Source organism: Carcharodon carcharias, chromosome 15 (genome assembly GCF_017639515.1).
Source record: "Carcharodon carcharias isolate sCarCar2 chromosome 15, sCarCar2.pri, whole genome shotgun sequence".
NCBI lineage: Eukaryota > Metazoa > Chordata > Chondrichthyes > Lamniformes > Lamnidae > Carcharodon > Carcharodon carcharias.
Genome location: NC_054481.1, coordinates 72,729,363 through 72,746,232, shown reverse-complemented (window position 1 = coordinate 72,746,232; position 16,870 = coordinate 72,729,363). Strand labels below are relative to the sequence as shown.

Below are 16,870 nucleotides of genomic sequence, written 5' to 3'. Positions count from 1 at the left end.
TTTGCTGTCTTCCCACTTACTGTTTTCCTCTTTTGAGAGTAGTGTTGATTTACTGTGATTCAATTGCATCAGTCCAGGACTTTAACCCATATTGTTTGCTGTGCACATGAGAATCCAAATACCAGTTAGAGGCTGGTCCATTTGCTATTGAGTAGAGTAAATCAGCACTACATCAAGAAATAATACCAGATTAGAATGAGACCTTCCAAGAAAAAGTAAAAATACGTTCTATTGCTCTAGACATTTAAAAATGTAATTGATTTTTAAAAGCAGAAGGAATGTTTATTATCCATGAAATAAAGAGCATGGGACTGGAGGATCAAGCTGCTGTCATTGAGTGAAGCTGGGTATGAGACTCAGTAACCCTGGTTTTGAAGTGGAGGAGAAGGCATGATGCACAAGTCCCAAAGTAGTTGGCATGCTTGAAGAGTCCAGGGAAATAGATTAGCTTCATTTGCATAAATTATCCTGGTGCCCTGCTTCACCCTGGGTCCACTACCTGACTGGCAGACAAGACTGGGAGTTTAACAATGGGAATGGTCCCTGATTGTTGGTAGAGTGGTGGGGGGAGATCTGGATGCAACCTGAGAGGAGGAGAGGGAATCTGGGGAAAGGGCACTGCTCTTTTCCCCCCTCTTTTCCTTGCCCCCCAACTTCCTTGGTAAGATGTGGACTAGAATTGCAGTTCAGATTGATTAAATCACCTGAACCTATCTGACTATAAAGAAGGATTTTGCTGCCTTCCCAAGGTGTCCCATACTCCTGCTGAAAAGAGTAACTTGTCTTTACCAAGGAAGAAGATACTGCCCAAGCCATGGTGAAAGAAGAGGTATTTCAGACACGCGAAAGGTTTATAATTGAGAAAGAGGTGGTATTGGATAGGCTGCCTGTACTTAAAGTTGTTAAGGCACCAGTACCAGATGAGATGCACCTAAAGGTACTGAAGGAAGCAAAAGTGGAAATTGCAGAGGCACAGGCCATAATTTTTCAGTCTCCCATAGACTCGGGGATGGTGCTGTGGACTGGAGAATTGCAAGTGTCGCACCCTTTTTCAGAAAAGGTTGCAAAGATAAGCCCAACAATTACAGGCCAGTCAGTTTAAACTCGGTGGGGGAACTTCTAGAAACAATAATTTGGGACAAAATTAATAGTTACATGGACAAATGCGGGTTAATTAAGGAAAGCCAGCATGGATTTTTTAAGGGAAAATTATGTTTAATTATGGAGGGTTTTCTTTTAGGAGGTAACCGAGAAGGTTGCTGAGGGCTATCTTATTGATGTGGTGTACATGGACTTTCAAAAGGCATTTGATACAGTGCCACACAACAGACTTGAGAGCAAAGTTATAGCTCATGGAATAAGAGCATAAGTAACAATATGGATATGAAATTGGCTGAGTGACAGGAAACAGAGTCATGGTTAATGGACTTTTTCTGGGCTGGAGGATGGTTTGTACTGGAGTTTCCCAGGGGTCGGTGATGGGACCTTTGCTGTTCCTGACATAAATGTTAATGACTGAGATTTTGGTGTACTGGGCACAATTTCAAAGTTTGTGGACGATGCGAAACTTGGAAGTTTGTGAACTGAGAGGAGGAAAGTGTGAAACGTCAAAAGGACAGAGACAAGTTGGTGGAATGGGCGGACAGGTGAAGCTCAATGTGGAGAAATGTGAAGTGATTCTTTTTGGTAGGAAGAACATGAGAGAATATAAAATAAAGAGTACAATTCTAAAGAGGGTGCAGGAGCAGAGGGACCTGGGGTATATATGCATAAGTCATTGAAGGTAGCAGGATCGGTTGAGATCATGGTTAATAAAACATACAGTATCCTGGGCTTTATTAATAGGGGCACAGAGTACAAGAGCAAGGAGGTTATGTTGAACTTGTATAAGACCCTAGTTCAGCCTCAGCTGGAGTGTTGCATCCAGTTTTGGACATGTACTTTAGAAGGGATGTGAAGGCATTGGAGAGTGCGCAGAAAAGATTCACGAGAATGGTTCCAGGGATAAGGAACTTCAGTTATAATGATAGATTGGAGAAGTTAGGACTGTTCTTTTTGGTGAAAAGAAGGCTAAGAGGAGACTTGACAGAGGTATCCAAATCATGAGCAGTCTGGATTGAATAGATAGAGTGAAACTGTTCCCGCTCCTGAAAGGGTTGAGAATGAGAGAGCAGAGGTTTAAAGTAATTGGTAGAAGAAAAAAAAGTGACATGAGGAAAAACTTTTTCACACAGCGAATGGTTAAGATCTGGAATGCTGTGCCTGAAAGTGTGGTGGAGGCAGGTTCAATTGAGGTATTCAAAAAGGAATTACTGTTAATCTGAAGAGAGAAAATGTGCAGGATTATGGAGTTATACTAAGTGAATTTCTCATTCGGAGAGCTGGTGCAGACCCAATGGGCCGAATAGCCTCCTGCACTGTAACAATTTTGGGAAATTAAGATTATTAAATTAAAGATAGTGGTGTCAGAGGGGCTGATTAACTGGTGTCATTTTTATTGCCTCAGACCACCCTGTGTGAGAGTTAAAATCCAAGACAGTGGCTGAGATCATACAGAATTATAGCGCCTTTCCAAGACATTTGGTTCACCCCCAGCTTTCACTGTGGCACAGAAATGCACCTGTAATGCTCAAAGGGTTAATAGGCTGTGCTAATGATTTCCTTTAAGGCTGCCTTGGTCTTCCCACGGCTGAATGTTCTTATTTTTTGATACTATGTTCTCTGGAGGCTGTGGTGACAACATTTTTATAAACACTGTGGTATTTGGCTAATGTACCATCATTTCACTGGGGAAATGTGGGTGGAAAATTGCAGTGTATTAGCCAAATACAGTATTGCTGTTTCCAAGGAGTGGAACACTAGCCCATTAGCCAGTGTATTATCAGTGACCCCACTTCAAAATTCAGAATGGTTAAATGCAAAATGAGCTGAAATATTTGAAAATAACTTGTTATTATTTTTATTAAAAATCAGTTATTTTAAACATTCACTCCCTCCACAACCAGTGCATTGTGGCTATGGTGTACACCAGCCACAAGAAGTCTTGATGCATTACTTTAGTGCATCTTCAATAGTGTTCCCCAAATCTGTTACTCTACCACCTAGAAGGACAAGAATAGCAGCCACATGGGAACAACATCACCACCTGCAAGTTCCCCTCCAAGTCACCCATCATGCTGACTTGCTCCTTTGCCATTGCTGTGTGAAAACCTGGAACTATCTACAGACCAGCATTAACTAAATACCTTCACTGCACAGACTGCAATGGTTCAAGAAGGTGTCTTATGTTCTCAAGGGCAGTTGGGGGTGTGCAATACATGCTGGCCTTGCCAGTGATGCTCACATCCCATGAATAAAAAAAAAAACTTAATGAAAGAAAAATGAAACTAAACTTCTGGAGGAGAAAGGGTCATTGCAGTTTTCAAAATAGAAACTCACTTGGAAAAGACTCTGTCAGTTCATCGAGTAAATAGCAGAAGTAAATAGCACACCACAGGAGTGTACTGAAGGGCGTTCACACATACAAACAGATTTTGTTCATTTCTGGGTGCTCAGAATTCTGCCCCAGTAAGAAGTGATAGATCTTCAAGAAGTAGAGTTTAGTCCTGAATAGAGTTTTAGAATATCTAGAAAATGAATTTCTGTGGCACTCGCTCAATCTCCTGCCATAATTTTGGCAGTAGATCAGTGGCAACTCTGGAGAAATTGTATAAACAGTTGATTTTTGCTATTTAGGTTGTACCTCAGGGGGATTCGCTGAGGTTAAGGTAATAGATTGGGAGGAATTCTGTGGATCTCCAAGAGTTAATCTCTTAGGAATAATGAAAAGGAAATAGTCTGCACAGTGGTTATCACCTGCTACAAAATTAGAGTTATTTGTCAAAAACAGCAGATGAAATAATAGCAAGCCCTTTCTCTTGTATATGCTGAAAAGGATACATGAAGTCAGGTGGGAGAAGGTTTGTCTGATGTATAACAGCACCAACATAGACGAGATGGAACAGGTGGTCTGTTCGAGGCTGTAAATGCTGTTCTATGTACTTCTTGGAGTTTTTAATTATATTGGAAAATTTCCGCAGTATGAAGTTTCAAGCTGGCTTCAGTTCTGCTCACCAATGCACTGGGGTTAATTTTCAACTTCAGTGGGAGTACAAATCTGCAGTATCCCATTAACACACCCATTATGGACCCCACCCAACTTGCCAATTTTCCACCCTTGCCAGAGTTTAAAATGATCCACAGTGAGTGAAAAGCATCCAGCTGCTCCCTATTATCAGCTGTGCCTCAGTTGGTAGTACTCTCACCTCTGATTCAAAAGGTTGTAGATATAAGTCCCACTCCAAGCACAAAAATCCAGGTTGCCAACCTAGTGCAGGGGTCCTGCACTGTCAGAGTGCTCTTTTTCTGTGAAACTGAGACCACATCTGCTGCGTCAAGTGGACATAAAAAATCTCTTGGTACTATTTTGTAGATGATCAGGGGAGCTCCCCTAGTGCCCTGGCCAATATTTTACTCAATCAACAAAGATTATCTCCTCATTATCTCATGGCTATTTGTGGGATCTTGCTGTGCACAACTTGCCTGCCATATTTCCCACATTAAAACGTTGACTACATTTCCAAAGTATTAATTGTAATGTGCTTTGGGGTGTCTAGGGGTCTTTAAAGGCAACTTATAAACCTAAGTCCCTTAAATCAGTTATTAAATTGCCACCCATCCAATTTAACACACCAAGTCCTACCTCATGCCTGTCATCTTCGGTTGGCAGGGAAATGTAAATTAGGCCTGCAAATTACAATGGACCGAGCTGTCTGCGGCAGCTCCTTTCCTATTCCTACCTCGGCCTACCCTGAGCTAAAAGCAGGGCTTCAAACTTTGAGGCCTTGAATGGAGGTGAATGAGAGAAGAATGTGCAAAGATGTGTAAGGTACTCAGTGGAATACAGGGAAAACAACCAGGATGGGAGATGTACAGGTAGAGGGGGATCAAGGACACAAAGGCTAGGGAGTGGTTGAGTAGCTACGGAAGGATTGAGAGTGCAGGAATTTGAGAGCTTGAAAGGGCAGTTTCAGGATGTTTGAGGAGAGCTTTTTTTAAGAATGAGTGAAGGGGTAAGTGGTTTGGAAGAAGATATGGTGTTGTGGGTGGTAAAGGATTCAGTGAAGGTTTGGAAGTGACCTTGTGCAATTTGATACATTCCTGCATGTTTTTACATTAAATTTAGTTATTCAAACAACAGAAGGCATATGACACGTAAGACTGTACTGTTGTAGAATACACTATACCCCTTTTATCTAAAAGTCACTTAATTCAAATTATTGGGTAATTTAATTTTACTTGGCACCATAAATCTCCTGTGCCGTTTTAATTCAATTACTTAATTTGCATTACTGGATAATGCAAACTTCTTAGTGACAGTTGAATTACAGCAGTAGACTAAAATATTAAACAATGAAGTTACCTTCTAGGACTATCCTGGCTCTGTGTACTCTCTTCCCCCCCCTCTCTCTTCTTCTCTCTCTCTGTCTCTCTCCCTTAAGCAAGGAGAGCATGCAGTAGGCTCCCATATACCTTGGTCAATTTGAATTTCTGACACAAGATAATGTTAGGGTGTTGCTTGTGGTGCTGTATTCCTGCATGAATCTATACCTTCATCAGGAAATGAGGAATGGGTTGATGCTGAAATAGAAAGTGCAGTAGAAGAGAGGAAAGGCCCTCATTTGGATGAAGATTTCACTAATTAATAATTAGCAACAAAACAACAACTTGTATTTATATAGTATCTTTAACATAGTAAAATGTCCCAAAGTTCTTCATAGGAGGTTATGTTATGTTGTGGCTGATGATGTGTGCCAAGCAGATCAAATCCATGGGGGAGACCTGATCACGCATCACAACAGTTTTACAATTTGAATTTTACTTTGAGATGCGCGCCCTGAATTCAGTAGTAATAACTCCGCCAAGCCTGTGCAGATTTTTTAGAAAACTAAATTAAATATTTATTAACAAAAGAAAAGACTTCAAGCACATAAATAGGTTTAGAAATTACTACTATAATAACTCCTAAAACCCTTAATCTGTCTTCCAATCACACCCCCATTAATGCAACAGTAAGGAGTAGATTTTAAACAGATCCAGGCAAGTCACCACAATATCCTGGGCGGTAGAATTCAAAGTGGCTTTTCTCAGCTTTGGTTTCTGTGGACAGCAGCCTTTTGCACAAATACTGGAGGATTTTCACACTTCTGGTAGATCTTACAATGCCCTTCCCAACATGCAGCCCCAATCCCCCTCACATATTCACAGTCAAGATAGGTCAGTGAGTATAGGATTGTTGAGTTAATAGGAATTGGTGTGAGCTGGGTAATAGACAGACGAATTTTCGATGCCATCAATATTATAGAGGGTAGAACATTGGAGGCTGGTCAGGAATGCATTTGAATAGTCAAGTGCAGGGGTAACAATGGCACGGGATGAGATTTTCAGCAACAGATGAGCTGAGACAGGCATAGAGTTCACCAATGTTGCGAGAGTGGGAATAGGTGGTCTGAGAGATGGGATTAGTACATGGTCAGAATAGTTCAGGATCCTTATGATGAGGTTGCGAACAGTCTGGTTCAGCCACAGTCACTTACCAGGAAAAGGGATGAAGGTAGTGGCTGAGGAGTGGAATTTAAAGCTATTTTCTTCTGTTTTTTCATTATTTAATTGGAAGAAATTTCTGTTCATCCAATACTGGATGTCTGACAACTTAGAGACAATGGAGGGGTCGAGAAAGGTGGCAGTGAGGTAGAGTTGGATGTTGTCAGCATACATGTGGCAGGTGATTCAAGATGATGTCGCCAAGGGACTCAAATTTTGATAGGGGGTGGTCCTTGAGGGAACATCAGAGGTAATGGTACAAGAGCAGAAGAGAAGCCATTGCAGGTGACTCTCTGGCTGCGATTAGATAGATAATAATAGAACCAGGTGAGTGCAATCCCACCCAGCTATATGATGTTGGGAGGAATTGGAGAAGGATGTTTTGTCAAAGGCTGCAGACTGGTTGGGAAGTGCAAGGAAGGATAGTTTAGTCAGTCACATGGGATGTCATTTGTGATTTTAATAAGAGTTGTGGTGATACTATTGGCAGAGGCAGAAACTTTATTAGAGGGATTCAAAGATATGCATGGATTTAGGAGGTGGTAATACATGCAAGAAGTATGGAGAGAGCGCAGTGGTCTGTAAGGGGTGATTCTATTTTTTGGGCGGAGTTGAGTGATGACAGCAGTTTTGAATGAGAGTGGGACAGGACCTAAGAGATTATCAGCTAATGTGGGAGCCAGGAAGGGAGAATTTGGTCAGCAGTTTAGTGGGAATAAGGTCTCATGAGGAAGATCTGCTCAGAGGGGACACAAGGAGAGATGGGAGGGAACCCAGAGAGAGAGACGCAATTTCAGGGTTAGGGCACGGGGGAGCTTTAGAGAGGGCTTGACCTGCTCGGTTAGGTAGAGGGGGAGGGAAGCAACAGAGACAGCTGATAAGATGCATGAATAGGAAAAATAGTTTTTAATTTTGAATTCTTGCTCACTTTGGTGAAATCTTCAGTCTTCATGTACCTGCCTTTGGTGGAGAAATTTACCTGCAGAACCTGTGGTGCTACAAAATGACTGACATTGTGTTTCCTTTTTCTCCAACAGATTTCAACCCTAAACTACATGATGTCTGATGAACGTCGGGATAGTACGAGCAGCTTACAAAGGAAGAAACCTCCTTGGCTCAAATTGGAAATTCCTGCCAGTCAGCCCCCGATGGAGGAATCCAGCTATAATCCGGTATGAAAAAAAAGAGTTGTTTAATCTAACTCAATCAATGTAGATTGGTGGGTGGGAAAAAGAGGCCACAGATTCCTTGGAAAATAACAGTCTAGACTCTAAGTAGTTTGGAGGAGCAAGAGATTTAGGGATACAGATTCACAACTCATTCAAAGTGGCAATCATGGTTACCAAGGCCATAGAAAATCCAAACAAAATATTGGGATTTATTTTTAGAGGGACAGAATTCAAAAGCAGGCAAGTTGCATTAAATGCATCCAGTACCTTGATTAGATAAAACGTACACAGTCCTTGTCTCTACAAACTTTGCATTAAGGATGTGCAACTTACTTCCATGTGGAGTAATTAAGGCAAATAGAAGAGATGCATTTAAGGGGAAGCCAGATAAATACATGAAGGAGGAAGGAATTGAAGGATATATTGATTGGGTTAAAGGGAGGATCCTAATATAGTATTATATTATACTATATTATAAATACTGGCATGGGCCACTTGGCATAAATAGCCTGTTTCTGTGCTGTAAGTTCTAGATCATGTAATCATAGGAAATACTGTTGGGGTGATATCCCATCCAGCACACTCAATGAGCACAAAATCTCCCCGCATCTTTCTCATGAAAGATATTATTTAAATTATTGGTGACAAATGGGTATGCTGGGAGCTTAATGAAAAGAATGGTGTGTGTAACAATTTGTATCATTCTGTTAGCTGTAAGGGGGGAATCTTAGACTATACTAGAAATGAAAAAATCCAATTACTTTCTCCAACTCGTGCTATAAACTTAGTAGCTCATAACTGGTATTCATATTTGTCTCTTTTATCTTCAACTGAATAGTAGCATATGGTGTGTAAAGTGAAGATGATTAAAGTTTATAGGTGGATATTTTTATAAGCGAAATGTAAAGTTCTTTCTATCCCTATACAGTTTATAAACACGGCTCGAAAGCTTGTTCCCATTGCTTTTCAGAGATATTACTGTTCTAATGAAAAAGGAACTCAAGTAGGTCATTCAGCCCCTTTAGCCTGTTCTGCCATTCTGTTTGATTATGCTGGATCTGTATCTCAACTACACATTAGCCGTCAATTTACTGGATATCCTTACCTATTTAAAAATCCCATCAAACTCCGTCTTGAACATTTCAATTGACTCAGCACCCACAACCTTTTAGGGGAGAGAATTCATGATTTCCATGATCCTTTGTGTGTTTTTTTTAAGTGTTTCCTCATTTCAAATCTGAATGGCTTGATTCTAATTTTAAGATCATGCCCCTTTTGTTCTGGGTTCTCTCACCAGAAGAAATAGCTTCTCTGTTTTTGTCCTATTGAAGTATTTCATGCACTTGAATACCTCAATTAAATTACCCCTTAAACATCTAAACTCAGGGGAATGCACACCAAGTGTATGCAACCTGCCATCATAATTTTACTCTGGTATGCTGATGAATCTCCCTCCAAAGCCAATATAATGTCCTCCTTGAGCTGTGCATCCCCAAACTGAGTGCAGTACTCCAGATGGGAGACTGACTAAAGCTCTAAAAACTAAGGCATAACTTCTTTCCCTTTCTATTCTAGCCCCTTTGAGATAAAGGCTAACTAACATTCCTTTTTTAATTACTTTCTGGATCTGGGCACTATCTTCTTGTGATTTGTGTAAATGGATGCCAAAATTCTTTTCTTTCTTTTTTCAAATCCCTTTGCTCTTCCACAGTTCCTAGTGTCTCACCATTTAAAAAATCTGATTTGTATATCTTAGATTCAGTGTGGATGATACCTCACACTTCCTTACATTGAACTGTATCTGCCACAGTTTTGCCTGCTCAATCTGTTTTATGTTCCTTTCTAACATCCTATTCCTATCTTTGTAACTTACTGTGCCTTCTAATTTAGATGAAAGAGTAGAGAGTTGACACTAAGTCATTAATATATAAGGTGAAAAGCTGAGGCTCCAGCACACACCCTGGGAACACTAGTTAGAGCACATTGCCAATCAGTTGTTGAGGGTATTCTCAAGACCAATCATTTTTGGCCACCTAGTTGGAAGGGTTTCTTAGTAAACTACTCCTATTGTGGGTTCAAAAGCAACTATTCTTTCTACTCTTGACAATTTAGGAGTGAGAGGATTATAATCATGAAGGATGTTAGTTCAGTTTCTGCAGAAAATTCCACCTATGATAACAAAGCAGCTCTCTTTAAGTAGATCAAAATTGAAAGGCCCTCAGCAAGGCTCTGGAACTCACTTGCCCAACAGGTCAGAGAGCATAAGGTGTTGCTAAAAAGGAAAATAATATATTGAAGTACTTCCTTCCCCCCACCCATTGTGACTCTTCCCTTTAAATAGGCGGAGTAATTTTAATGGTGAATCTCCAGTTTATAGTGATTTTTTTAATTCATTCGTGGGATGTGGGCATCGCTAGCTAGGCCAGCATTTATTGCCCATCCCTAATTGCCCTAGAGAAGGCGGTGGTGAGCTGCCGCCATGAACTGCTGCAATCCATGTGGTGTAGGTACACTCACAGTGCTGTTAGGGAGGGAGTTCCAGGGTTTTGACCCAGTGACAGTGAAGGAACGGTGATATTTCCAAGTCAGGATGGTGAGTGGCTTGGAGGGGAACTCCCAGGTGGTGGTGTTCCCATGTATCTTGCCCTTCTAGATGGTAGTGATCATGGGTTTGGAGGCTTCTTGTAGATGGTGCACATTGCTGCCACTGTTCATTGGTGGTGAAGAGAGTGACTGTTTGTAGGTGGATGCCAATCAAGTTTGCTGCTTTGTCCAGGATGGTGTCAAGCCCGAGTGTTGCTGGAGCTGCATTCATCTAGTTAAGTGGAGAGTTTTCCACCATATTCCTGACTTTTGCTTTGTAGATGGTGGACTGGCTCTGGGAAGTCAGGAGGTGAGTTACTTGCCACAGGATTGCTAGCCTCTGACCTGCTCTTGTAGCCAATGTATTTATATAGCTAGTCAGTTCAGTTGCTGGTCAATGGTAACCTCCCCAGGATGTTGACAGTAGGCGATTTAGTGATGGTAATGCCATTGAATGTCAAGGGGTGAGGTTAGATTTTCTCTTGTTGGAGATGGTCATTACTCGGCACTTGTGGGGCTCGAATGTTACTTGCCACTTGCCAGTCCAAGTCTGGATATTGTCCAGATCTTGCTGCACTTGGACATGGACTGCTTCATTACCTGAGGAGTTGCAAATGGTACATTGTATAATCAGCGAACATCCTCATTTTATATCTTATGATGGAGGGAAGGCCATTGACGAAGCAGCTGAAGATGGTTGGGCCTAGGACACTCTGCAGGAGGGCATGCAGGAACTCCTGTAGTGATGTCCTGGAATTGAGATGATTGACCTGCAACAACCAGAACCATCTTCCTTTGTGTCAAGTATGACTCCAACCATAAGAGAGTTTTTTCCCCTGATTCCCATTGACTCCTGTTTTGCAAGGGCTCCTTGATGCCACACTCAGTCAAATGCTGCCTTGATGTCAAGGGCAGTCATTCTCACCTCACCTCGGCTGTCATGAGGTCAGGAGCTGAGTGGCTCTGGTGGAACCCAAACTGAGCGTCAGTCAGCATGTTATTGCTAAGCAAGTGCCGCTTGATAGCACTGTTGATCACCCTTCAATCACTTTACTGATGATCTAGAGTAGATTGGTGGTGCAGTAATTGGCCAGGTTGGATTTGCTCTGCTTTTTGTGTACAAGGACATACCTGGGCAATTTTCCACACAGCTGGGTAGATGCCAGTGCTGTAGCTGTACTGGGACAGCTTGACTAGGGGCACGGCAAGTTCTGGAGCACAAGCCCTCAGTACTGTTGCTGGAATATTGTCAGGGCCCATAACCTTTGCAGTATCCAGTGCCTTCAGCCCTTTCATGATATCACGTGAAGTGAATCGAATTGGCTGAAGACTGACATCTGTGATTCTGGGGACCTCTGGAGGAGGCCAATATGAATCATCCACTCAGCACTTCTGGCTGAAAATTGTTGCAAATGCTTCAGCCTTGTCTTTTGCACTGATATGCTGGGCTCCCCCATTATTGCGGATGGAGATATTTGTGGAGCCTCCTCTTCCAGTGAATTTTTTAATTGTCCACCACCATTCACAACTAGATGTGGCAGGGCTGCAGAATTTAGATCTATCTGTTGGTTGTGGAATCACTTAACTCTGTCTATCACTTGCTTCTTGGCACGCAAGTAGCCCTGTGTTGCAGCTTGTCTAGGTTATTATCACATTTTTAGGTAGGCCTGGTGCTGTGCCTGCATGCCCTCTTGCACTCTTCATTGAACCAGGCTTGATCTCCTAGCTTGGGGCTAATGGTTGAGTGGGGAATATGCCAGGCCATGAGGTTACAGATTGTATTCGAGTACAATTCTGCTCAGACCGACTCATGGATGCCCAGCCTTGAGTTGCTAGATCTGTTTGAAATCTATCCCATTTAGCACAGTGGTAGGGCCACACAGCACAACGGAGGGTATCCTCGGAGTGCATTCTGCACTCTTGCCACTCTCAATGCTTCCTCCAAGTGGTGTTCAACATGGATGAGTATTGATTCATCAGGTGAGGGAGCTGGGGGGGAGATGGGTGTGTTACACAGCAATCATGAGGAGATTTCCTTGTCTATGTTTAACCTGATGCCATGAGACTTCATAGGGTCCAGAGTCAATGCTGAGGATTTCCAGGGCAACTCCCTCCTGACCATATACCACTGTGCCACAACCTCTGCTGGGTCTGCCCTGCCGTTGGGACAGGACGCACCCAGCGATGGTGATGGTGGTGTCTGGGACATTATCTGTAAGGTATGGTTCCGTGAGCATGACTATGTCAGGCTGTTGCTTTATTAGTCTGTGAGACAGCTCTCCCAATTTTGGCACTAGCCCCCAGATATTAGTCAGGAGGACTTTACAGGATCAGGTATGAGTTTGCAATTGTCGCTTCTGTGTCTAGGTTGATGCCGGGTGGTCTGTCAAGTTCAATTCCTTTTAGCCTTTCTAGCACTTCGATACAACTGTGTGGCTTGCTTGGCCATTCCAGAGGGCATTAAGAGTCAGCCGCATTGCTATGAATCTGGAGTCACATGTAGGTGAGACCAGGTAAGGATGACAGATTTCCTTCCCTAAAAGACATTAGTGAACCAGATGGGTTTTAATGAAAATTGACAATGGTTTCATGGTCATTGGACTTTTAATTCTAGAGTTTTATCAAATTGAAATTTCACCAACTGCCGTGGTGGGATTCGAACCCAGTTCCTAGACCATTACCCTGGGTCTCTGGATTATAAATCCAGTGACAATACCACTCTGCCACTGCCTCTGCCAATTTTTAATGTATGTGAAGAGAGTTCTGATTGGTTGTTTTCCCCTTATATTGGTATTTTTGCGGAAGTGTCCTGATGAGTGCAAGACCGAAAGCTTTTGACATGTCTCTTTTATCCATCAATTATCGTACAATGTTAAATTAGAATCTTTTTTTGGATTATCTATTTCATATTAAAAAACAAAAGAAATTTTACACCCATTCAAAAGCATAAAACTTTCTGTGTGGGTTTTTGTTCTACTTGTTAGTTTAAGATTGATTTCCTGTCCTAGACAAGTATAAGGTAACCAGTTTATGGGATAGCTTTCCTTCAAAACAATGACCTTATACTGTACATCTGTTTTTATGGCTTTGGATCAAGCAAGGTTTCCAATTCCACCACAAGTGATACAGGTCATTTATCCAATTACTCGATGGTAATGTCTGCCTTTGAATTGTTATGGGAGAACAGAGAGCTGATCCCTTCATACATACAACACAGATCCTAGGAACAACGTTCAGAACTCCAATAGGGAATTACACCCAGGCCTAAAATTATAAAGGGCAAGTGAACATAGGAAACAACAAGGTCATAAACATAACTACATGAGTGAGAAGTAACAGTGATGAGAATTGAAATGAAACAAAGTTATATTTATAGCATCAATATTTTAGTCAAAGAATTCAAATTCTTAAATTGTGTGTGTGCTTGTATGTTATATCCATCCATTAAGATGTTTGCTGTTGAGGCCTTCGACTGAAAATCAGCTAGTCAATGTTGTGAAAATTATTCTCAATATTCTGTATATCCAAGGCCTCATGCAACAGGTTCGACTTTGTCTTCAGGACATTTAACAAGGGATAGCTGAAAGTAAATTAGAAATTGGTTGTGTGATTAAAGGAAAATCTTGTCATGTGCAGTTTATGGACAATAATCATGGGTGATTTTAATATGCATATAGACTGGGCTTATCAAATTGGCAAGGGTAGATAGCCTTGAGGGAGACTTCATAGAGTGTATTAGAGATTGTTTCTTGGAGCAATATGTTGTGGAACCAACCAGGGAGCAGGCTGTTCTGGATTTGCTTTTGTGTAATGAGATGGGATTAATTAATGATCTCATAGTAAAGGGAAGAGTGATCATAGCATGCTAGAATTTCAAGTTCAGTTTGAGAGCAAGAAACTTGAGTCCCACACTAGTGTTCTGGAGTTAAACAAAGTAACTACATAGGCATGAGGGAAGATTTGGCCCTAGTGGACTGGGCAGGAAGACTACAAGGTAGGACAGTTGATGAACAGTAGCAGATATTTAAGGAGATATTTAATTCCTCCCAAGCAAAATATATTCCAAAGAGGAAGAAAGATGGTAAGAAGGAGAAAAAGCATCCATAGCTAAGGAAGGAAGTTAAAGATAACATAAAGGCAAAAACTTAGGCGTACCAAATTGCAAAGGTCAGTGGCGGGCTGGAAGATCGGGAAACTTTTAAAGATCAACAAAGGGTTACCAAAAAATAAAAATAAAAAGAGCAAAGGTAAATTATGAAAGAAAACTAGCGCAAAATGTAAAAACTGATAGCAAAAGCTTCTATAAGTATATAAAAGGAAAGAGAGTAGCTAAATTCAATGCTGGTCCCTTGGAGGATGAGACTGGGGAGTTAATAGTGGGGAATGCAGAAATGGCAGAGACGCTTAATCAATATTTTGCTTCAGTTTTCACTGTGGAGGAGACTAGTACTACCCCAATAGTAACAGGTAGTGCAGAGGGTACAGAGAATGAGGAACTTAGAACAACCACCATCACTAGAGAAAAAGTAGTGAGCAAACTATTGGGATTAAAGGGTGACAAGTCCCAGGACCTGATGGCCTACATCCCAGGGTCTTAAACATAGAAACTAGCAGCAGGAGTAGGCCATTCAGCCCTTCAAGCCTGCTCTGCCATTCATTATAATCATGGCTGATCGTCCAACTCAATAGCCTGCTTCTGCTTTCTCCCCATATCCTTTGATCCCTTTCGCCCCAAGTGCTATATCTAACTCCTTCTTGAAAACATGCAATGTTTTGGCTTCAACTACTTTCTGTGGTAGTGAATTCCACAGGCTCACCACCATCGTCTTGGTGAAGAAATTTCTCCTCATCTCAGTCCTAAATGGTCTAGCCTGTATTCTCAGACTGTGACCCCTGGTTCTGGACTCCCCCACCATCAGGAACATCCTTCCTGCATCTACCCTGTCTAGTCCTGTTAGAATTTTATAGATTTCTATGAGATCCCCCCTCATTCTTCTGAACTCCAGCGAATATAATCCTAACTGACTCAATCTCTCCTCATATGTCAGTCCTGCCATCCCAGGAATCAGTTGGGTAAATCTTCGCTGCACTCTCTCTATAGCAAGTACATCCTTCCTCAGATAAGGAGACCAAAACTGCACACAATATTCCAGGTGTGGTCTCACCAAGGCCTTATACAGTTGCAACAAAACATCCCTGTTCCTGTACACAAATCCTCTGGCTATGCAGGCCAACATACCATTTGCCTTCTTTACCACCTGCTGCACCTGCATGCTTACCTTCAGCGACTGGTGTACAAGGACACCCAGGTCTCGTTGCACATTCCCCTCTCTCAACTTATAGCCATTCAGATAATAATCTGCCTTCCTGTTTTTTGCTACCAAAGTGGATAACCTCACATTTTTCTGCATCATACTGCGTCTGCCCACTCACTCAACTTGTCCAAATCACACTGAAGCATCTCTGCATCCTCCTCACAGCTCACTCTCCCACCCAGTTTTGTGTCATCTGCAAATTTGGAGATATTACATTTAATTCCCTCATCTAAATCATTAATATATATTGTGAATAACTGGGGCCCCAGCACTGATCCCTGTGGTACCCCACGAGTCATTGCCTATCATTCAGAAAAAGACCCGTTTATTCCTACTCTTTGTTTCCTACCTGCCAACGAGTCTTCTATCCATCTCAATACATTACCCCCAATCCCATGCGCTTTAAATTTTACACACCAATCTGTTATGTGGGACTTTGTCGAAAGCCTTCTGAAAGTCCAAATGAACCACATCCACTGGCCCCCTCATCAACTCAACTACTCAACTAGTTACATCCTCGAAAAATTCCAGTAGATTTGTTAAGCATGATTTCCCTTTCATAAATTCATGCTGACTCTGTCCGATTCTGCCACTTTTTTCCACATGCTCACTATTAAATCTTTTATAATGGATTCTAGAATTTTCCCCACTACCAACATCAGGCTGACTGGTTTATAATTCCCTGTTTTCTCTCTACCGCCTTTTTTAAATAGTGAGGTTACATTAGCTACCCTCTAATCTGTAGGAACTGTTTAGAGTCTATAGAATCTCGGAAGATGACCACCAATGCATCCACTATTTCTAGGGCCATTTCCTTAAGTACTCTGGGATGTAGGTTATCAGGCCCCGGGGATTTATTGGCCTTCAATCCCATCAATTTCTCCAACATCGTTTCCCTGCTAATACTGATTTCTTTCAGTTCCTCCCTCTCACTAAACTCTGTGTTCCCCAACATTTCTGGTACGTTATTAGTGTCCTCCTTTGTGAAGACAGAACCAAAGTATGTATTTAGTTGTAAAAAACAAAAATAAAAACAAAAAACTGCAGATGCTGGAAATCCAAAACAAAAACAGAATAACCTGGAAAAACTCAGCAGGTCTGGCAGCATTGGAGGAGAAGAAAAGAGTTGACGTTTCGAGTCCTCATGACCCTTCGACAGAA

The 16,870-nt window shown here is 41.7% G+C and overlaps 1 protein-coding gene across 23 annotated transcripts in view; it reads left to right on the top strand.

Annotated features, from left to right (window-relative positions):
- LOC121287988 (inactive rhomboid protein 1-like) overlaps positions 1–16,870 on the top strand; it is a 393,414-nt gene that overhangs the window by 221,048 nt on the left and 155,496 nt on the right. For all 23 annotated transcript variants that reach the window (XM_041206186.1, XM_041206191.1, XM_041206172.1 and 20 more), the window contains one exon: positions 7,680–7,814. In XM_041206186.1, coding sequence (XP_041062120.1) covers positions 7,698–7,814 — 117 coding nt within the window. In that variant the 5' untranslated portion in view covers positions 7,680–7,697. The remainder of the gene's footprint in view (positions 1–7,679; positions 7,815–16,870) is intronic.